The 24,540-nt window shown below is 37.2% G+C and overlaps 1 protein-coding gene across 1 annotated transcript; it reads left to right on the top strand.

Moving 5' to 3' along the window:
* Window positions 1-17,135: 17,135 nt before the first annotated feature.
* On the top strand, window positions 17,136-20,320 carry LOC112295199 (light-sensor Protein kinase). Its single transcript, XM_024546479.3, has 4 exons — window positions 17,136-18,856; window positions 19,219-19,292; window positions 19,493-19,687; window positions 19,863-20,320. The coding sequence occupies exons 1-4, from the start codon at window positions 17,323-17,325 to the stop codon at window positions 20,124-20,126; spliced, it is 2,067 nt and encodes a 688-aa protein (XP_024402247.1). The 5' UTR covers window positions 17,136-17,322; the 3' UTR covers window positions 20,127-20,320.
* The last annotated feature ends 4,220 nt before the right edge of the window (window positions 20,321-24,540 follow it).

Here is a 24,540-nt window from a genome sequence, read left to right as displayed (position 1 = left end):
TCTTTTGTTTTTCTTGAGCTTGCTTTAATTGTGCCTTTATTGTTACATGTAGCTGTAACAAATGATTTGCCAAATCTTCTACTATAGAATTATCAACTTTTAAAATTTTAAAAACAACAAATTATTGATGATAACCATAATTGACAAAAAAACGAGTTTTTTTGTATAGAAGAATGTATCATATAATCAAGAATTTGAGGTAGAAGAAATTTTAGATATAATATGGTATTGAAATAGGTTAAAATAGTTTACTTATTAATATGGATATGATATTAATGAATGCTCATGGAAATTAAATTTATTGCAATTCATCTTATAAATGCAATAAAAAAGATCAAAGCTTTTTATCAACAATATCCATCAAAAAGAAGAATCAAGTAATTTCTTGTTATGAAAGAAAAGAAGTTCAGTGAAGATTGTGTTCTATAATCTATTCTTGCTTGTGGTTTTATTTTGTATTACTAAAGAGATAGACAATTAATAGCTAATATATTTAAATTAAGAACTATGATTTGTAGAGCTGCCAAATGAGACATTACAATTGTCACAACTTTCAAGATAATATAATAGAAATGAAGACCTTTAAGAATGACATATTTTTCTTTAAATAGATGGTGAGATACAATGCATTTAGTATCACCAACTTGGAAGAGACTCCCAATGTTTGGTGATTTTATTAGAGATAGGAATAACCCTTGATGGTATAATAAATGTTTTGTTTGAAGAAATTTACAAAGGCCTCAATAATGATCAAATATTACAATGGTCTTTCCACTTTAGAATGTGTCACGGCCATAATCATGTAAGCTAATAATTACATATAGAAATAGGTAGAAGTAAGTAAAAGTAAGTAAAAGTAAGTTAATTCTATAATATTTAATATAGAAGCTTCCTAGAAATTTCCTAAACGCTGCTTTGACTTCATAGGTGTCTTTAATTGACTTTTTGGATTAGAAACATGGTCAACAAGTTGGCCATGTGCCACACATGTTGTTAGCTTGAAGATCAAGCTAACTATGTGGCCCACACGTAGAAAAACTTGCCTTGTAAGTCAAGGCATGTGCCCTACAAAGTCAACACATATTGGAGGTCCTATAGAACGTCGCCACGTTATCGTATTACGTACTTTCCTGCTCGAGAACGCGCCGGGCGTCTGGCTGTAGAAGGTAGTATGGAGATTCACCGATAGTCAAGCAGTCTATCAGTTTTTGACTGCTGGAATATAAACGACTGCAACAATGTACCGTAAATCTATACGGATGCTCTTCGACTGCTTGTCGAAGTCTTTTTTTTTACCCCAACCGATAGGTCTCTAGACGTTACAGAGAACCCCGAACAACCCAAACTGTTAATCTTCAATACCCCTTTGTACTTACGATCTTGTATCCACTGACTGTCCTGTTAGATTAACCCAATAAATTTCATTCACTCCGCATACTCAATCCTATAGACACCCCTTTAATCCTTCAATCACAAACGTAACTCGATTTTATAAAACAATCAAGAGTATTCAAACCCACTTCATTTAAAAATCCCGATTCACCATTACAACACTCACTTCAGCAGGGATTGCCTCAGTCTTCCCAAAACTCTACGAAGAAGAAAAATCCAAATTCTATCTCTTTCTTTCCCCGACCCGAAGCTTGAAGCTCCTCTCTCTCTAATTCCCTTGATCTTCAAAAAACCTCCAATGAAAAACCGAACTGGTAACCTTGCAAAAGCTTGAAAACTCTTTCCCCCCCCCGATTCCCCTGAATTTCTTCAATCTTTCGTCTTAGATCCGGAATTGGCTCTCACCTCAAGCTTCGATCCGAAATTGGCTCTCGCCGTCAAGCTTTCTCCTCCGTTTTTACCTTTAAGAAATCCATTTACCGAAAACAACGTTCTCTGAAACGGCACAGAGAACAGGACAGCCTGAAACAGAATCGAACCCCGTAATCGGGACCACATTGAGTCGCCCGACCAATTCAGGTCCTATATTGGGAAAGATGCCCGTAGTAACCTAGATGTTCCCGTAATTGGGTCAAATTGGTCCTTGCGTCAGATTAGCTAAGACTCGTAGTAAGACCTGGATTTCCCGTAATTAGACCACATTAAGTCGCCCGACCAATTCAAGTCTCATATTGGATAAGAGGACCCAGATTGGATTATCGAAATTGGATCCAATTGGCTCCTCGAACCCGTCGTGTGAATTGGTCCTTCTCTTCCTGCTGACTTCCGTTATTGGAATCGAATGGAGCATTTCAGTATGCCCCGGCTGACTGTAACGGAGTGACTGAACCTGACCACTCAGTATTTGTACTGGAGTTGGTCGATGCTCCCAATATTCGAGGTAACTGAATATTAATAAAATTCCTCTTTCTTTTTATTTTCACTGTATACTCGTGTTACAACACGACATCCACCCCCTCTGAACCTGTGCATCCTCCGGTATGCACCAATTTACCCAATTGCTGTTTGATTCAGAATATATCCCCTACGTCTTTGTCTAGTTCGTCTTCGTCACCTTCATTATCCATATCACTTTCATCTTCTTGCTGCGGAATCTTTGTACCTTCATTAAGGTCTTCCATATTCATCTTTGCGTGTCTTCGTTTAAATATTTTTACTCGCTTCCCTGCAATTGGTATTTTTAATTTTGTACCATCTAACTCCCGTAATGAGTAAGTCGCATTATCATGAACAGTTGTTACAACATATGGTCCAAACCAACGTTTTGAAAATTTCCGCAAGGTACTATGTTGATTATTCAGACTATTGTCATAAAAAAGTACCCAGTCAACTTCCTCGATTGCTTTTGGTCTCAATCGATGATGCTTATCGAATCGCGCCTTGTTTTGTAACCTTGCTCTTTTTAACCTTTCCAATGCTATCTGGACATCTTCCGTTCTTTGCTCCAATTGTCGAATCCTAATAGCCAGAAGTTCTTCTTTTGTCAATCCATCTTCCCATGGTAGCATACTCCAAGTAAATACCTTTTCTTCAATCGACATAATTGGTTTTTAACCTGTCATAAGTTCTACTGGCATATATCCTGTCACCGAACTATGTGTTGTTCGATCAGCCCATAATGCAAATGACAAAAGCTGTAGCCACTCTTTAACCTTCCCATTACAAGCTTTAACCAATGCTTTCACAATCGGCGGGTGACCACGTTCACTTTTTGCATTCCCTTCCGGATTATAAGCAGTAGTCAGTGATAGTTTAACTCCACATTTTTCAAAGAACTTACGAGCTTCTTGTGCATTTAATTCTCCACGATCTGCAGTGATTTTTCCTACGCACCCGTAATGGCAAATGACATCTTCAAGCAAAAACCTACAAATCCCCTCTGTAGATTTTGTCCTCAATGTTCTTCCTTCTACTTGATTTGATAAATCTTCACGAGCTAAAACCAAATATCTCATCTGCCATAACCCAACCGGCATAATAACCAAATCAACAACCCATTTAAAATGAATAACCAGAGGATACGTAGGATGAAGACCATCTCGATGTCGGATATTAGAATATGATTGACAGATTTCACATGACTCTACAAATGAGAGCACATCTCGATACATATTTTTCCACCAATATCGTTCCTTGAGTTTAGCAAAAGTAGCCCAGATTCTTCTATGCCCTATCCATAAACTATCATGAAACTCCTTTAATAATTTTAGTTTTTCTTCCCTTTTGCCTATCATTCGTTGTGGCATCCCAATTCCTTTCTTCGGTCTCTTCCATAAGAATCCATCTCGAAGTAAAAATCCATATGCTTTTTTTCTTATTTGTTTGAATTTTTCTGTAGACCAATTCCCTTGCTTAGACAAGGTATTCAAATAATGACCAATATCCAATAATTCTCCTTCATAAGATTCTTCAAGAAATAGCTTGTCTTCTCTGTTGAGATTTGATATTGAATAGAATTTCAATCCGACATCATCAATGTCTTCAACCATTTCGTCCTCCCTCTCGTATCTTGCTCGAGATAGCATGTCTGCTACTAAATTGTCCTTTCCAGTGATATGCTTAAATTCTGGATTTAGTGACTTAATATAAGCAATCCATCTCAACATTGCAATATCTGGTGTTGAACAGTTAATAATCATTCCAAGCAATGGCAAGCAATCTGTTTCAATTACTACTACTGCCCCAATCAAATAGTCCTTTTCAGCTTTCATAGCCGAAACGACTCCCCAAAGTTCTCTTTTGACTTGCGAATATGCACGCTGACGAATACTTAAAACTTTAGTCCCAAATCGAACTGCAAATCTACTCCCATTCGAATCATCTTGACCCACAGCCCATCCAACGGCAATTGGACTAGCGTCTATAGTAAGAATCACTGGTCTATTCCACTTATAATCAACCTTCCTCAATATTGGAGGTGACATCAATAATTTCTTCAATCTTTGCATTGCCTGAATATGCCTTTCTTCCCATTCAAATCGGTAACCCTTGCGTAACAGTTCATATAATGGATCCGCTATGTGAGCAAAATGAGGGATCCAGATTCGATAAAATACACATGCACCCAAAAACCTGTGAACCTCTGTTAAAGAACCACAATCCTCTTTCATCCTTCCAATTGCATCAACTTTAGTCAGATCTCGTTTTCTTCCGTAAGATCCACATAAATGTCCAACAATTACAACCTCTCGCACTCCAAATATGGACTTCATACCCGATAATGTAAGATGAACTTTTCCAAGCCGAGTTAAAATCTTTTCACAATCTCGTATATGATCAACAACATATCTGCGACACCCCCTCGTATCTAAAGTTTCATCCTTGTCTCCTTCTCTGCACCCTTTTATAGGAACATCATCCAGAAAAGGCATAGTCTTTTCCGGAATAAAATCTCTCAATACCTTATTCATCCCATTCATCATATGCGCAACTGAGTTGGTCGTGCCTTGAGGAAGAGTGCACATTCTAACCAATTCAAGCGGTGTTCTCATCGTTGTCATATCTCTACTTCCTTCGGCAAGTTGAAATTGATCATAACCTGAATACAAGTCACCCATTGAATAGATCGCCCTTCGAGCAAACGCCTCAGCAAATTCATCCACAATAGGTCCAATTCCTGCATTCCTGACAGTTACAGCATTCACCGGCTGCATATCTTGAATAAACCGCAGTGACCCATTCTTCTTAGTTACCGTAAACCATCGACTAGAATACGGCGCAAATGAAGGTTCTAATATTTTCATCTTTATCTTTTCTTTCAATAGTTCCACCAATTTAGGTAAATGTGCCCTCGGTACTGGAATCGGTCTTAGATTCTAAGGTACATGCGGTACAGTGAAGATAACCATAGGTGTTATAATATTTGGATCCACACACCCAATTTCATGAGATTCGAAGGCAAACGATCTACCTTGTTTAGCCAACATCTTTTTGAAGCAAGTAATTTCCTCCGGCAATAAAGAACCATCAAAACCAATCTTCAATTCTTCAAAAGTCTCTTCAGTAAACTGATGTCCAATACTCATTGGATCTCTTAAACTTGCTTCTTTTGATGCTTCTCCCATTTGTTCTTTAGAATCCTCTGGTAATGGTCCGGCAACAGGCTTTACCTTCTTATCTGCCGTTTTATATCTCGGCTCTACTGTGACTTCTGGTGCTTGAAAAGATTCAAGCATGGTATAAACCTCTCTCGAATGAATCTCAACAATCTTATCATTATCCCCTAATCCAATAGATGTAATCAATTCCAATGAATCTTCCAGCCCATTTTCTTCATAAACACCCAAAATCCTCTCATCATCTTGCAATGTACCTATCTTGCATAACTGTCCTTCAATATCATATAATCTTTTTCTTTCTTTTCTTTTAAAATCATCAACTTTCTTATACATAATATTTCCATTCTCCAATATACCAATAAAACTCGCATCAAAGGCACCTTCATCTCGCGAGAGTACCTCCTCTTTTGTACCTCCATAATCTCGCTTTACAGTGGTACCTCCCCAAAATCCTTAAATCCTTCAATAATCTTTGGCAATGGTTTCTCCCTCAACCTATCTCGATTCCGTTCATGGTTAGGAGGTACTGTTAGAAATTGTACAGCTTTCCTCCCATCTTCGCTCCGTACCCTTGCATAAGCAGAACCATCGTCAAGTACTTTTGTTTCCATCCGTGTTGCCGTGATATAAGGTTGTCCTAAAATCAACGGATAAGACGTTGTATCTTGAACGAAGAAATGTTGCTCCGTCGCAACATCCCCAATCCGAATTTTGACATCAGGACAATCTCCATATAATTCGCCTCATGTGTTATTAGCTGCTCGTATTGCCCATCCATGTTCCATATCAATTGGCTATTTTTGCTTCTTATAAAGATCTTTAGACATGAGATTTATTTCAGAACCATGGTCCACCAAGGCAACTATTGGTTCTTCTATATCTCCTACCTTCACCAATACCTCAGTAGTTGCCCTTGCCCAATGCTTTCGAGTATAATGGCTCAAAGTTTCCATTTCCTTGTCACTAGAATCTTCGAAACGTATCGCTGATTATACCCATTCTTTTCATTTGTTGGTTGCTTGTAACCAATATCAACCTCTTCTTCATCTCTACATATTCTTGCATCAATAGCATGACTCATTCCAGTTTCGTTCATTAATTGCCTCTTTCGCTTAATGCTGTCAATGATAACATCATGAAACTCCTTCTTTGCAATTCTCAAGACTTCTTTTAATGTGAATTCCACCTTAGCGTTTAATATACGTTCTTCCAACACCCCTTTCAAATTTGTTGCCGCTTCAATGTCAGAAAGTAGCTTATAAGCAATTGATTTGCCCTTATCTTTTGTCTCCAGTGGTTTTTCTCCCAATGATGATGAGGTATCTTTTACAGGCACTTCTTGTGAAGCTGCCTCCCGAGCCTTGTCTCCTCGAGTTTGCCTCTTAAAAGAATTTCCTTCTCTAGTAACATCAAAATTTCCTCGTCTTTTTTCTTCTATCAAAGCTTCATGTTGGCTCTTAGCAATATATGCATGAACTGAGAGAGACTCAACAGGATTCTCCCAACCTGTTGCACCTTATATTGTAGCTGCAGTCCTCAATAACGCTTCTTGAGGTAATTTCTCTTCTTGCATTGTAGAAATGGCAGAAGCCCAAAACTCACTAGTTTCCATACTTCCACCAAGGTCATCATCTACTCTAGCACCATAACTTGCACTTTCTCGTACTACTGTTTCATGCTCTTTTAAGTAATCTTGAACTAATGCTCTCATTCCTCCCTTGCCAAAATTGGTTTGAAGAAGATCCTCCCTATCTTTCAATGCTATCTTCCCATCTTTCCAGCAAATAATTCCCTGCCGTATCATATTATTAAATTCATTGCAATCTTTTCTAGTGTGTGAAGCATCATCACACCAAATGCATCTTTGTGAATATCCTTGTTTTGAAACATTCTTCGAATTCTTTATAGAAGTATTCTCTTCAAGTCTTGCCAATTTGATTTGAAGATCTCGCATTCCTCGTATAATTTCTTCCATACCCATATCTGCTTTCTTTGACAAGGATGTCGAAGGTTGAACTGTAGGCATTGTCGGTGGTGTTGTACGTACTGGAGCTTTGGGTGCTTGTACTGTTTTCGGAATATTGCTCCTATCCTTCCTCCTTTCTTTTTTTGTAAGCAACCCCACCGCATCTTCAATGTTCTTCCACTTCGTTGTCAATCCTTCATCTTCTTCTTTGTCTTCAAGAAGGGGTTCTAATTTCTCTTGCAATTCTCCATCAGCAGCTTGAAGAAATAGATCAACTTTGTTCGGCTGCAATGTCAATTTTTCTACCTTCGATAATTGAGAGTACTGCCTCTCAAATTCCCTTAGTAGCTCTGTTGCTTGCAAATTCTTATTGGGCCGTTCAATCCATCCCAGAAACAGCTTCTTAGTAACGCGATCAGCATCTTCCAAGAAATATTTGTCTTTCAATGCATGTGAAAAATCCTCCCATGAATTCCCACAACGATCCGTAATCGATGTAATGTGGTCCCTTATCTCCGTTATCGTGGCAAGTCCAAATAGTGCAACCATTTTCTTCTCAGAAACCCAATTTAATTCCATTTCACGAACATAACATCTTAAATACCTTGAAATATTCCTCCCATCAAATTGATCAATTTTATTGACCACTGCTTGCAATGCTTTGGTTGCCAAAGCTTCCTTTCGATCATTGCTTTGCTGTTGCTACATTGACAATGAAAAGGCTTGAAACAAACTAGCAATAGACGGATCCATGTGCATACCTTGTCCTTTAGAAGACTCCCCACCAGAAACTTCTCCCAAAAATCCTTCAAAATTTTTATTTTCGTTTCCCATAAAAATAAAGATAAAATCAACCGAAATCCAATACCTTCTACCTCAAGCTTTCACGTCGGGTTCACCACTTATATCGTATTACGTGCTTTCGTGCTCGAGAACGCGCTGGGCGTCTGGCTGTAGAAGGTAGTATGGAGATTCGCCGATAGTCAAGCAGTCTATCAATTTTTGACTGCTGGAATATAAACGACTGCAACAATGTACCGTAAATCTATACGGATGCTCTTCGACTGCTTGTCGAAGTCTTTTTTTTTGCCCCAGCCGATAGGTCTCTAGACGTTACAGAGAACCCCGAACAACCCAAACTGTTAATCTTCAATACCCTTTTGTACTTACGATCTTGTATCCACTGACTGTCCTGTTAGATTAACCAATTAAATTTCATTCACTCCGCATACTCAATCCTATAGACACCCCTTTAATCCTTCAATCACAAACGTAACTCGATTTTATAAAACAGTCAAGAGTATTCAAACCCACTTCATTTAAAAATCCCGATTCACCATTACAACACTCACTTCAGCAGAGATTGCTTCAGTCTTCCCAAAACTCTACGAAGAAGAAAAATCCAAATTCTATCTCTTTCTTTCCCCGACCCGAAGCATGAAGCTCCTCTCTCTCTAATTCCCTTGATCTTCAAAAAACCTCCAATGAAAAACCAAACTGGTAACCTTGCAAAAGCTTGAAAACTCTTTTCCCCCCCCCGATTCCCCTGAATTTCTTCAATCTTTCGTCTTAGATCCGGAATTGGCTCTCACCTCAAGCTTCGATCCGAAATTGGCTCTCGCCGTCAAGCTTTCTCCTCCATTTTTACCTTTAAGAAATCCATTTACCGAAAACAACGTTCCCTGAAACGGTACAGAGAACAGGACAGCCTGAAACAGAATCGAACCCCGTAATCGGGACCACATTGAGTCGCCCGACCAATTCAGGTCCTATATTGGGAAAGATACCCGTAGTAACCTAGATGTTCCCGTAATTGGGTCAAATTGGTCCTTGCGTCAGATTGGCTAAGACTCGTAGTAAGACCTGGATTTCTCGTAATTAGACCACATTAAGTCGCCCGACCAATTCAAGTCTCATATTGGATAAGAGGACCCAGATTGGATTATCGAAATTGGATCCAATTGGCTCCTCGAACCCGTCGTGTGAATTGGTCCTTCTCTTCCTGCTGACTTCCGTTATTGGAATCGAATGGAGCATTTCAGTATGCCCCGGCTGACTGTAACGGAGTGACTGAACCTGACCACTCAGTATTTGTACTGGAGTTGGTCGATGCTCCCAATATTCGAGGTAACTGAATATTAATAAAATTCCCCTTTCTTTTTATTTTCACTGTATACTCGTGTTACAACACGACAATGTAGCCCCTAGTTAGAGAGTATATATAGAGACAAGAGTGAAGGCTTCTTCACTCTTGTCAAGTCCTTTCTTGCTTCTAGTCTGTTTCAAGGGTCTCTAGTTTTCTTTTGGCAATAGCCATTCCAGTTTCTCTTTCAATATATATACTTGTTTATATATATTTTGTTACCTCTCTTTGAGTGAATGCTCTCTTCTTTGAATTATTTTTTTATCGAGTTCTTATCTTTGACAGATTGACAAGAGTGCACTTACAATATCAGAGCTTTGTTTTTCTTCAGTAAGAGTGGATTACCCCTTTCTCTTGACAAGACATAAGCGTATTAGAAGTTTGCGGATTACTCACTTCTAAACTGATATTGTTCTTAGTATCTTCTTTGTTATCAAGTCTTTTCTTTTTCTTTTGTCTTGAGCAATATCAGACAAATTTTTCTTCTTAGTATCATTATGGCAGAGCTTGTTGAAATGAAGAGTGCAATGGCACAAATGCAACAACAATTGAGGGAGTTAATGCTTGCGATGCATCAACTCAATTCACCAACACAGGAAAGAACAAGAATAGCAGAAAGTGGAGATATAGAGATGATCGGAGTTGCTTCAACATCTGCACCAAATCACATTCCTTCTCCAATTGTACAACACCCTGTAAGCACTAGAGAACCAAGAATTACTTTACCCGAGAAATTTGATGGTACAAGATCAAAGTTTCGAGGATTCATCAATCAAATACAATTGGCAATTGAACTTCAACCGCAAAGCTATCCAACTCCAGGATCACAAGTCAGGTTTATTGGTACTCTATTTTTTGGTTCTGCATTATCGAGGTTTTCGTCTTTTCTTGAACAACGAAATCCAATATTGGACAATTTGGAAGCTTTTTTGGCGGAGTTTCGATCTATGTATGTTGAACACAATGCAACTCTTGTCGCAACAAATAAGATCCGAATTTTGCGACAAAAAAACCGCTTAATAACAATGTATGCTTCACAATTTCGAAAACTTGCAATTGACATCAAGTGGGATGATGTTGCACTCATCAGTCAATTTTTTTATGGATTGCAATACGAAGTAAAGAAATTGATGCTCAACTTACCTGATCCTCAAACTTTGAGTCAAGCAATCGATTTTGCAGTAAAATATGACAATCGACTTTTTGAATTTCGATTCGAGAGTCGTACACGGGAACCTCAACGTTATTACTCAATGGCAACATCAACATCTTTGCCAAACGTACATTCGGAAGTAGAAGACATGCGAATTGACGCGGTACGTTTTAAATCCCTAACTGAGCAAGAAAAGATTCGTCGACGTGAAGAAGGATTATGTTTATACTGCGGAGAACCTAAGCACACTGCTCAACATTGTCCAAAGAAACAACATAACTATAAAATGAGGGGTACGGCGGTCAAAGAAGACAACATGTCGGAAAACGGGTTCATCCAGCTACAATAGGGACCGTGCAGCTGGAACCTTGTACAATTCGTAATGAAGGTCCTATCCTCTCCTCAGAACCCTCTTCTTGTTTTATAATAGAATTATATTTAGGACCTAAGAATTACAAAGCCTTTGCTTTATTAGATTTAGGAGCCTCAGCATGTTTTTTAGATGAACAATTTGTTAAAAGTCATAAAATACCTTTTGTACAGAAAACTAAACCCGTACATGTAGAAGTCGTTGATGGCCGTCCTTTGTCTTCTGGAGATGTCACTCATAAAACTCGCCCTATAAAAGTAACAATAAATGGTCATGTTAGCTACATAGCTTTTAACATAATTAAATCCCCGTCCAATCCAGTTATTTTAGATTTATCTTGGCTAGAAAAATATAACCCTCGAATAGATTGGAATTCTCATAAACTTGACTTTTTCCAAAGTATTATTAATAGTTCTACCAACCAAGTAAAAAGTTATAAATCTAGTATAGTAAAACTCATACTTATAGGTGCAAAAGCATTTATATATGCAGCAAAAGAAGGATCAACTTTTGCTATTTATGCTGCACCTATTTCTGAAAGCGTAAAGACTTCAAGTGGCATTCCAAGTCAATATCAGGATTATCAAGACGTTTTTGAGGAAAAAAATGTAGATATTCTTCCTGAGCATCGCCCATATGATTGTTCAATCAACCTCAAGGAAGGAACTCAACCACCATTTGGACCAATTTACAGTTTATCGCAAGATGAGTTAGCTGAACTCAAGACATATATTGACGAGAATTTAGCGAAGAATTTCATACGCCATTCAAAATCTCCAGCAGGAGCTCCAATTCTATTCGTAAAGAAAAAAGATGGATCTTTGCGAATGTGTGTTGACTATCGAGGACTCAACAAGATTACAATCAAAAACAGGTATCCATTACCTTTGATATCAAGACTCTTTAACCAGTTGAATCAAGCTAAGATTTATACAAAAATAGATCTAAGAGGAGCATATAATCTAGTACGGATCAAGGAAAGAGATGAATGGAAGACTGCGTTTCGAACCAGGTACGGACATTTTGAATATAATGTCATGCTTTTTGGACTCATGAATGTACCAGCTGCTTTTCAACATCTCATGAATGATGTATTTCATGAATTCTTAGATAATTTTGTCGTCTGATACCTAGACGATATCCTGATCTATTCTAAGAACGTCGAAGAACATGAAATACATGTTCGTCAAGTATTACAAAAACTTAGAGATGCAAGATTGTACGCTAAGATAGAAAAGTGTGTATTTCACACTACTCAAGTTGACTTTTTAGGATACATCATTTCAAATGATGGTCTCATGATGGATTCTAAGAAAGTCCAGACAATCATGGATTGGAAGATTCCATGGACAGTAAGAGATGTCCAATGTTTCTTGGGATTTGCCAATTACTATCGGATCTTCATCAAAGACTTTTCATGAGTTACAGCTCCACTTACACGCTTGACCAATAAAGACAAATTCCAATGGAATCAAGAAGCGGAAGCAGCATTTGAAGCCTTGAAGACATCGTTTGTATCTGCATCAGTCTTATATCGTGTTGACTTTTCCAAGGCATTTTTTATGGAAATAGACGCATTAGATTTTGCCTTGGGTGCAGTTTTGTCACAAATAGGAACAGATGACAAACTTCATCCGATAGCTTTTCATTCAAGAAAATTCTCTGCAGCCGAGATCAATTATGAAATCCACGATAAAGAACTACTTGCAATCGTGGATTCCTTTCAAGAATAGCGTCATTATCTAGAAGGCACTTCTAGTCCAGTCACTGTGTATACAGATCACAAGAACCTCGAGTATTTCATGTCAGCACGCGTGTTGAATCGTCATCAAGCTCGTTGGAGTATGTCTTTGTCAAGATTCGAGTTCATTATCACTTATCGGCCAGAAAAACAACAAGGTTTGTCCGATGCATTGTCTAGACGTTCTTATTTTACACTAAAAGAAGGAGATGCAGCTTTTGAGCAACAAAGAATGGTCCTCTTGAAACCGGAGCAATTTCATCTCCGAGCAATGAAATCAACATTGACTGTTGATTCAACTTTTCTCAAGCAAATCCAGTCCAGTATGTCCTCAGACCCTCTTGTTCATGATATTGAGAATAATTCTTCTAAGTCTAATGATTCTTCTAAGTTCGAGTTCAAGAATAATCTATTATATTTTGAAGGATGCCTATATGTTCCAGAAGGAGAAGCACGTTTACGTGTTCTTCAAGCACGTCATGATTTTCCAAGAGCAGGACACTTTGGATATAATAAGACTTTAGAACTCATATCAAGAGATTTTTGGTGGCCACAAATGTGGAAGTCAGTCAAAGACTTTGTACAATCATGTGATATTTGTTCAAGATCAAAAACTCCTCATCATCGACCTTACGGACTTCTTCAGCCATTACCTATACCAGAACAACCATGGTATCCTGTTTCTATGGATTTCATCACAGATCTTCCAAGCTCAAGATCTTATGATTCTATATTTGTGATAGTAGATCGTTTCACCAACATGGCACATTTTGTGCCATGTACAAAATCTATCACAGGTGAAGAAACAGCTAAGCTTTTCATTGATAATATCTATCGCTATCATGGATTACCTAAAGATATCATATCGGATAGGGGAATTCAATTTGTGTCGAGATTCTGGAGGATCCTTTTCAAGATTTTAAAATTGGACATAAAGCTATCTTCGGCTTTCCATCCTCAAACTGATGGATAAACAGAGCGCGTAAACCAAGTCTTGGAGCAGTATTTAAGGTGTACCATCAACTACCAACAAGATGATTGGACAACACTTCTACCATTGGCAGAGTTTGCTTATAATAATACGGTACATTCTTCCATGCAACAAACACCTTTCTTTGCCAATTATGGCTATCATCCATGACTTGATGCTTTTGATTTTTTCAAAAGTTCATAATCCTGCAGCAGAAGATGTGGCAAATCTGTTGTCAGAGTTACATGCAATAATGAAGGCACAATTGAAGGAAGCTCAAGAACGACAAAAGATAAACGCAGATGTATATCGTAAGGAGCAACCACAACTCAACGTGGGTGATAAGGTATGGCTACTTCGTCGTAATATCAAGACCACTCGTCCTTGCGACAAGTTGGACTATCGAAGGCTGGGACCATTTTCTATTTCTGCACAAATCAATCCAGTTGCATATCGTTTACATCTACCGAAGATAATGAAAATCCATCCAGTATTCTACGTGTCTCTTCTTGAACCATACAAGACAGTGGACATACCAAGAAGACGACAAGCTCCACCTCCTCCTATAGAAGTGGACAATAATGAAGAGTTTGAAGTAGAAGAAGTCTTAGATTCAAGGCGGCGTCGAAATAAAATAGAATATCTTGTCCATTGGCATGGATATGATATAAGTGAACGCACATGGGAGCCAATGAAGAATCTTGCAAATGCAACAAAGGCGGTGGAAGCTTTTCATCGACGACATCCATCAAAATCAAGATGAAAATCTTCTTTGTAAAAGAAACAACATCTAGGCAAGATAACATTCTACTTTCAATTCTTGTTCGTAGCTTCGTTGTAGTAGTGGCGCTCAGGAGATGGAGAACCAACAACCAGCGGATTCAACCCAAGAGCCTTCATTTGCTGACCTGTCGGACGAGACATTACGATTGTCACAACCTTCAAGACGACGCAATCGAGATGAAGATCTTCAAGAACGACATGTTTTTCCTAGAATAGATGGTGAGATACAACGCGTTTGGTATCACGATTTGGGAAGGGACTCCCGATGTTTGGTGATTTTACTAGAGGTAGGAACAACTCCTGATGGTGTTCCAAATATTCTATTCGAAGGAAGTTACGAAGGCCTCAACAATGATCAAATAACTAGGTGGTCTTCCCGCCCTGGTATGAGACACTACCGATGGTTGAGAGGCCCTATCAATCATCTTCGAAGAGAACAGAGATCAGAGTATGTGGCGAATACAATTCGTCGCATCATAGATTTCCTCAACATATGATGACCGCTCCTCGTGGAACTCGTCCCTAGAAGGGGGGGTAATGTCACGGCCATAATCATGTAAGCTAATAATTACATATAGAAATAGATAGAAGTAAGTAAATGTAGGTAAAAGTAAGTTAATTCTATAATATTTAATATAGAAGCTTCCTAGAAATTTCCTAAACGCTGCTTTGACTTCATAGGTGTCTTTAATTGACTTTTTGGATTAGAAACGTGGTCAACAAGTTGGCCATGTGCCACACATGTTGTTAGCTTGAAGATCAAGCTAACTATGTGGCCCACACTTAGAAAAACTTGCCTTGTAAGTCAAGGCATGTGCCCTACAAAGTCAACACATATTGGAGGTCCTATAGAACGTCACCACATAGCCCCTAGTTAGAGAGTATATATAGAGACAAGAGTGAAGGCTTCTTCATTCTTGTCAACTCCTTTCTTGCTTCTAGTCTGTTTCAAGGGTCTCTAATTTTCTTTTGGCAATAGCCATTCCAGTTTCTCTTTCAATATATATACTTGTTTATATATATTTTGTTACCTCTCTTTGAGTGAATGCTCACTTCTTTGAATTGTTTTTTCATCGAGTTCTTATCCTTGACAGAATGGAACATTATCAATGGTTGAGAGGATCTATTAATTACTTTTAAAGACAAGAAAAATTAAAATATATAGTAAATATAATTTATTGCATATTAAACTTCCATGAGCATTCATTAATATCATATCTATATCAATAAATTAAATTTCATCAATATGTAATCACTACTCCTTATAAAACTTGTTCTAAAAAAGAATAATGTCACAAACATATATATTTATATTAATAATTATTTATATAATATGAATAGATAGAAATAGGTAAAAACTTCTTAGAAGCTTCATAAACACAATTTCTCCTTTATACATGTCTATAGGTGATTGGTAGGTTGAACACTTGGCCATCAAAACAACCATGTGTTCTATATATCAATAGCATGTGATATAAGTTAACCATGTGGTACACATATAGAAAACTTGCCTTACACGTTAAGACATGTGTTTTGCAAATTGGACTTGTATCTGAAATCCTATAGAATGTCATCACATAACTTGTAGTTAGATAGTATATATGGAGGCAAGAGTGAAGCATTCTTCATTATTATCAACTCTTTTCTTGCTTCTAATTTAGTTTCAAAGGTCTTTAATTTTTTTTGTCTTTTGACAAAAGCCATTTGAAATTCTTTTTAATATACGCATTTACTTATTTCTTTTTTGTCATCTTTCTTTGAGAAAAGTCTCACTTATTTATTTGCATTCTTCAAGTTCTTATCTTTAACATCCCAAACCCAACTTCTATTTAAGGTGGTTGTTTACCTCTCTTGTGGGAGTAAATTTGCAATGAGGGCTAATCTTCACAAACTATCATAACACAGATTTGAAAACAGTGAGGGAGAGAGCTGTGTCTACACTATGCTACTATGGAGCAATGTATACCGCCACCATGCTTGCTGGTGCGCCAAAACAACATCGCCAAAGCGCCTCTCCCTCACACCGTCATTCTTGGAACTCCTTCCTCCTCATTTTCCGGTTTGTGATCCTTCAGGGCTTTCTTTTCCAGACTTGCATGCAGCCTGTAGGTACTCCCATCGGCCTACTAGTTATGTTTTCAAAGCTCTTGTAATTAGACCAAGTGTATCACTAATCAACATCACCGAGAGTGATTTCATAGTCATCAGTGCCCCCACATTGGAAAAAAGGAGTAAAGAGTGTTACTATTGGAAGCCGGCATTGGACTCAGTTGTCGAAAACTAGCACTGTCATGAAAGTCCACTGCAGTAAAACCTGCTCCTGTTGTGTTGAAAGAGTGCATTTCGAAGTTGCCATTATCTTCATCTTTTCATAAGCTAAGCATCTGGTTTGTGAATAAAATAAAATAAAAAACAAATTTCCCAGCCGGCCGTTGCCCCTACATCTATCATCTAGATGCCCCTATATGTAGGATCCGACAGCCTGATCTCGCCATCTTTGTTTACACAGGATGGTTCTTGCCTGGATGGTTTTTCTGGAAACAGGATGTACGCAAGGCACAGCACGTACTCGGAAGCTTTACTAGCTCCAGTGGTTTCACAGCCCAGATGAGCTCGACGAGTGAAATAATCTGGACCGTGAGTAGATCTTGTTAGTCCATATGGCAGACAATTTTCCGATTTGGTGATGGCGACCATTTTAGATCGTATTCGCACGACGATAGAATTGATGGTCCAACGACTCTCCTCTAAAAACATCGGCCAGGAATTGCGAATCGCCTCTCGGCAGTGCCGACTTCTTGCGACGAAGGCTAACGGAACGCTGCACATAGTAGACGAATTTTCGAATGTTCTGCGTGACGCAGAAAACCAGAGAATTGAAATCCTGCCATGGGAACCAGCTGCTGTGGAGCTGCATGGGTTGCTGAAAGATGCCGAGAGGCTCATCGATATGTGCTGCTGCGGTGACGAATGGCTGAAAGTCGCCATCGATCGAGGCAATTTGAAACTAACCTTCGGTAAACTTCTTTACGATATAGAATGGCACGAATCGGTGCTGTGTAGTTCCCTCGTATTAGAGAAGAACGCTTTTGTGCAGAGGTTTTGCGACGGAAATCTCACTTTCGCGGACAATTTCAAATTGTTAGCAGCGTCAAAGAAAGATTTCCAATCTCTGCTGGACCTTCTCAGACGCTCCCATGTTTGTGACGAGGTGTGTGAGCCCGGCACCGATGGAGGATGCCTGGCCCGGAAGCTTCTAAAGAAAATGGAAGAGGAGGAGATCCGAGTGGTGGTTAGGAGAGAGACATTGCCATTACAGTCGCCTCTCTTACTATGGGTGAACTCCCAGCAACTTCCCAAAGGAAAAGCACTGGGAAGGGGCTCTTTTGCCAAAGTGCGAAAAACAACATGGCTGGGGCTCGAGTATGCGAAGAAGGTGTTCAATAGTGGTTCTGTCCACCAAGTTATTTTCAAGCAGGAAGTCACTGTTATGGCTGGACTAGACCATCCCAATGTCCTCCGAATCGTGTGTTGCTTTGCGGATAGTGAGCTGGGGATCGTCATGGAGCTCATGCACAAGAGCCTTTTCGACGTTTTAAATGATTTTCGGAATAAAAAATATGCTCCTGGGGCGGTCACTCCATTTTCAATCACACAAGCGGTTGACCTGATGCTGCAGCTTGCTGAAGGCGTGAGATACCTTCACAGCAAGCACCTGGCTCACCGTGACATCAAGTCGGGCAATGTTCTTCTACAATTCGCGGACCCTAAACACGGAACGACAGAACCATGGAGCAATGGTAACACCTGTCCCTTCATTGCAAAGGTGGCAGACTTTGGGTTGACAAAGATTAAGAACACTAGCACGCACAGGGGTCATCAAACACTTATGACAGGCACTAGGCCTTGGATGGCTCCAGAGGCTTACAAGTATGAATGGACAGATGAACCCACACCGTCCTCTCGCTACCACCCCATGAAACTCGATGTTTATGGATTTGGAATTATGTGCTGCGAAATATTGTCAGGGGAGGAGCCATACCAGAAATTACCGTCGTATGCTGCTGTAAAGGCCGGAGAGAGGCCGAAGTTGCCTGATTACATCCCCGAGCGATTGGCAGCTCTGATCCAACTCTGCTGGCACGGAAACCCTAGGATGCGCCCGGTATTCACCACAATCTGCACAGAGCTCCGTTTCATTAAAGGTCTTCTCTTGCGAGGTATGGCCTTTACTCACAATATGTTTTGATTTCATAAAAATCTTCAATTACAGTGCCCATTTTTCGCACAAGGAAGTAGAGCACATGAATGGGTCAATTTGGAGAGTCATGTTGTGAAACATTGGGCTGCTCAACTACCATACTTCCCTAGGTGTAACCAGGCGGAGTTGTCTCATTCCGCCGATCGAAGAATATAGGAGCAGGTAAGTGATACGGCAGCGTCAGTCCTGATTATGTGGAGCCTACCATTTCAAATGGTGGGCTGAATGTCGAAGATTTTTCTGAATGAGTCATTGCTCCAGTTATGACGTTCGTGTTTTGCGGTCTGTTGTATGGGTAATCATCAATTGGGGTTTTGGCAGGTGATCAGGAGGCATTACGGAACATTGCCATTGATGTTGGAGGGGCTTCTATGAATATTGGAGATGAGGTCAAGGTAAGTCACCCTTACGAGCTGATAGATGAATACGAGATATGCACAATTTCTGAAGAGCTGTTCAGTAAACTCTGCAATGAAAGATTTTTTGTTCAGCACATGACCCATACCAGAAGTGACGTAGAATTCATATTGATTCTCAATCCGAGGATTAGACCTTGCTTTAATGAGCTGCATAAACCCCGGTTTGTATTCTACAGGTGCGGGGGCCTTGGGGAGGCGGTGGGGGATCTCCTTTCTTTGACGGTGTGGTTACCTCCATAAAAAGCATATCAGTGTGGTATATGAAAAATCCAATGGCTTGCATCAGCTGCGTTGAGATAGAGTACGAAGTGAACGAACGCTCCTTTTTCGTTACCCATGGGAAAGGCATACGAGGTTCAAAATATGCTCAGGTAAGGGCCATGAACTAAACCTTGCAGTATGGCTGTTTGGTAGTTTCTCCTTTGTGCTAGGTTACAGTTCGTGCTCAGGGCGTAGAAAAGTTCAACGCAATAGAGGATCTAGCTGCGCAGTCTCGCTGAATGTCCTGCTTGCCACTAACTAAACTATTCTACACATTGGAGACAGGTCAAGATCGATGAGCCCAATGAGTACGTGATAGAGATCGAAGGATCGTATGGGGTAACAGCAGCAGTGACTGTCGGAAACGCCGAAGTGGTGAGCATTTTGTCTTTGGCTATACGAACAAATCTGACCAAGTATGGACCTTTTGGAGGATCTGGCGGGACGCAGTTCAGTAGCGGCGAAGGCAAGGTTGTGGGAGTCTTTGGAAGGTCTGACATGATAATAGACCAGATTGGGTTCTTCACCGTGGCGCCTGAAGCGATGTAAGGATCCTTGTTATTAAAATTTTAGTTCTTTTATTTTTGTAGCAAACTGATTGGGAACGTGTAAGGTTAGAAAGGTGATGTTTTTCTGGTTGGAGGTACAAATGATCAAAAAATTTAGGGGTTTGTTCAATGAGAATTACATGAGTATGTTTGTTAGTTGTTAAATATTGCATATAAAGTTAATATGTATAGATACATGGTTGCAATAACCTATAACATATTCATATGGTGGATCAAAATGATTATCTTTTAATTTATTGAATTTTTGGCTATACAAATATCAAAGATGTAAATGTAGATATAATCATCTAATTATTTTTATTATAATTAAAATAATAATACTAATCATAAGTATGTATGTTTATAAAAATACATAAGTTGAAACTCTTTAAAATGATAATGGTTAAGTATTAAAAAAACAAAAAAAAACTTAAATTAAGATTAGAACATAAAAATATTTGGCAAAATTTTTTAAAAAATTAATCTCGATTTTTTTATAAATATTAGATAATAATAAGATCACATAGAAACTTCTTAACAATCACATAGCTTGTATGTAGCATATTAAAGTTGCAAATGTTTCAAAAGTTTTTTTAAAAATATTATAATTATATAACATATGTATGATTAAAGCTATAAGTACATTTTAAGTTGCTACATATATACCTCATATTGCTATATGCACATCCAAAAAACATAGAGGTTTATGATTAAGTATGTCATTTTATGTAAATCTTGTTACTTGATACAACTATAAGAGAGTTTGAAGAAGCAGCAACCCTCTTTTTAATGGTTCTGCTAACCAATTAGTAGGCAAAGTCAAGGAATAGCACCCTTTGTAAAGGCCTTCATGGGCAAAGCTTTTAGAAGAAATTTTGAAAGTTACATCTTGTATCACCAATTTTGTTTGTCAATCTTCATTGCACTGCATTATACCACATTGCACCATACTACACTATATTAGTCACATTTTTTGTTGACTTTTACTGCAATATATCTTTTGTTGATTTTTATTGCATCACACTATACCACATTATACCACATCATACCACATTATACCACATCATACCACATTGTATTACATTGTAGCTATGCACTTGAAGTAATATGTGAATGGCACCAAAGAAATTGGATCCATCGTTGAAATCTTATTTGAGTTGCTTATGCAACTCAATTTGTCATGTTATTGCTTATCCATATTATAGGCACTTATAATTTGTTTGCCAAAATCCAACATCATTGCATGCACCATAAGAGATTGTCAATACTTTGCATCGGAAGTACTTAAATCGAGATAGATCTCTTCTTGTGTCATTTCTTTATGGCAAATGCTACCTTGTCTGTATCATCTTTAGTTCAATAATAGGTTGTGGCTATTGCTGTGATATAGTTTGGGATTTTGTAAGTGCAAATATTTATTGATGTAGTAGAAGGCTATTGATAGTTACTAAAATATATTCTATTCTGTTGGATAAGAAACTAAGCCCATTCTCAATAATAATAGAACTACAACTATCTTTGATAAGTACCAATAGTAGTCAAAGTTCTTGAGATTAAAGCTTTGATTTTCATATATCATAGGTCTAATTAGATGTGAGTATGGTAGACCAAGAGTTGTATTGAAAGTTCCTTTGTAGAGCTCAATATCACCTACAATAGACAAATGTGCAAATTTAACTTGTTTGTAGACATTCTTCAACGTATAATGACAAATTAGTTGGTTGATACTTTAAAAGATTTCACCACAAGGAATTAGATTAACAAATGTTAAGATGTACATCTTTTCAAGAAAAAGTTGTGCTACATATTTCTTGAGCATATTCTTGTTGCAAACTCCATATAATGGCATATGCCAAGTAAATCAAATTTGTTTAATCTAAGATGTTGCTTGAGCATGTAGAATATGCCTTCTATTGCAAAGATTTTAGAGTTGCTAAAGTGACAAGTTGTATTTGTCTAAGTAGCAAAAAATATCTTCTTGTGCATATTAATCCATGTATTTTTGATATATATAATTACTTTTTAAAAATTGACATTCTAGTTCCATAAAAAAGTGCTCTATTGTACTTTAAACTTATCTTTGGAATATGCAAATACCACTAAGTTTTAGCCTTGTAAAAACTCTTACCATTACTTATTTGTAAAGGCTTGCTTATAATTTTTTACAACATTCTTGTCAATATTCCAAAGACATAGAAGAATGATTGTAGTTTTATCTTAAGATTTATTTGTTTACATTGATTTCACAACTTTCAATAGCTTTTTTATAGTGGTACTTGTCTTTATGGCCTTCAAGAAGTTGGATCTTATTAGATTATACTTGAATAGATTAAATAATTATTTATTAAGATACATTTGCCTAACACCTTTATTATGGATTATAAATTAGCTCTAATTAATGTAATCAAAGAAATATTTTTATGTCTTTGGCATAATCTACAATCATTCTTCTATGCTATGAGTAAGTTATGATATTATGTCCCATTGACTTGTAGTTGTTGCAAAAGTGCCTCTTTGTTCTTGCTTCTATAGTTTCAAAGTGTAGTGTAGATCATTCTATTGATGTTTTTGCATGCATGTTATTTTTGGTTCTATTTCTTATTTCTTGTGATTTTCTCTTTGAGCAATTCACTCTCAAATTTTTCAATTGCATAATTATTATTGAAAGCCCAACCAATCTTTCATATAGATTTTCTTATTGATAAATAAATAAAACATCAAAAGTTTGACTAATAATAACATAAAGTAGAGATAAACTTTTAGAAGAGAATGGAACTATAGGTGGTATTGGAATAAATTGATTAAGAGTATTTTCTAAAGAGTATTAATGATAAAAATCACTAATTGATAAAACATCTCTTCTTCTCAATAAAATTAGTATTTGATACTTATATGGTAGACTTAATGTGTTTATTATTGTCTTTATGCACAAAAAATTGTCTCTATCATTTTTTACTCTTGCTTGTTTATATTGCTCAAAGAAAAGTTTAAAAGAATGTAAAGATACATCTTTCATAATATTGGTGAAGAAACCAATATTGTATTGATTAGCAATATGAATTTATTGTAAAATTTCTTGAGCACTTTAATTCTTTTATTGTATTCTTAAAAAAGTGAGAGAGAAATTTGAACTTTTCTAAAGTCTTTTGTAGAGACTTTTAAGTAGGATTTTAATGCTAAATATTAACCCTCTACTGGAGATGTAGTAATAATTCTGAGGTAAAGTAGATTATTTTTCCAAGTTTTAACAAATCTCTTCTTATAAAGATATCTTAGTATTCTTTAAGTACTCAATAGTTACATGAGCAATAGTAGGAATATATGTGTTACAAAGATTAGTCCAATCCAAATCAAAAAGCTGTATAGAACATGTACTAATCACAATGGTCTAATCTATAAGAAATGAAGACTATTCTAACTCTACTTTATTTGAAAAGTATTTTTTTGTAATTTTCTAACATATTTTTTTTTATGTACCAAATATAAAAAATAAATTTAAAGTAGGAAATATTAATTCAATGGCATTTATTAATGCTAAATTCTTATTAACATATATACAAATGGATCAAAGTTCTCCATACACTTCTTGAAGTTGATCTAATGTTCAACAAAAGAAGGATTATGTTTCTTCTTGGAGAAAAGAAACACCAATAATAAATAAAATATTAAAACTTTTCATCTTTATAATATGTAATATTGACATTCTAAATCTATATATTTTCTATGTACAATCCATGAAAATGGAAAAATAATTCTTTTTTGCAAGTTGAATAAAGTCGAAATGAGAAAAAAAATAATCAAGTAATTTAATCTTCTTCATCACTATGATAAGTAAAATGGTAAATAGCTCCGTGTAAAGTTTTCATAAGACATATAATAGGTGATTGTCCAACAAGTGCAATGCAACATAATTTTTGTGGTTCATTATAAATAATATGAGCAATGACTTTATTATTAGTATCACTCTTATATAAGGCAACAACAACATTTTTTGGTGGGATGCATACACCTAGCAATTGTGAAGTTAGTTCTTTTCTAGCTAGTTGCAAATCCCAAATAAATAGATGGCTTAAAAGAAAAGAAATAGATCCATGGTTATAAAAAGCATTTTGAACAATGAAATGCTATTGAGTACTATTATACAAATGACAAGCATGCAATACAAATAGACATTTTTTTAGATGACTTGTAGTATTTTATTTGTGAGTGTGACAATTTTAATCACAGTAAACTTCTTGTCACGATGTTGAAGTAGAGAGAGTTTGCCTCAAGAAAGCACTAGACTTTTGGCTGCCAATAAATATTCAATTAAGTCTAAGATATAAAAATATCAAATTTATATGTATAATATATTCTCTTTTATGGCAATTACATCAATACATAAGCCCAAGTACTAAAAAAGAAACACCCAAATG

Source organism: Physcomitrium patens, chromosome 18, assembly GCF_059467195.1.
Source record: "Physcomitrium patens ecotype Gransden chromosome 18, ASM5946719v1, whole genome shotgun sequence".
NCBI classification, from domain to species: Eukaryota; Viridiplantae; Streptophyta; class Bryopsida; order Funariales; family Funariaceae; genus Physcomitrium; species Physcomitrium patens.
This window is presented reverse-complemented; position numbering and strand designations above follow the sequence as displayed.

Bases quoted from the DNA above. Each gene is read 5' to 3' on its own strand.
- LOC112295199 (XM_024546479.3), top strand. From the start codon at position 17,323: ATGGCGACCATTTTAGATCGTATTCGCACGACGATAGAATTGATGGTC. The intron at 18,857-19,218 runs GTATGGCCTTTA...GGGTTTTGGCAG, and splicing joins TAAAGGTCTTCTCTTGCGAG to GTGATCAGGAGGCATTACGG. The intron at 19,688-19,862 runs GTAAGGGCCATG...CATTGGAGACAG, and splicing joins GAGGTTCAAAATATGCTCAG to GTCAAGATCGATGAGCCCAA.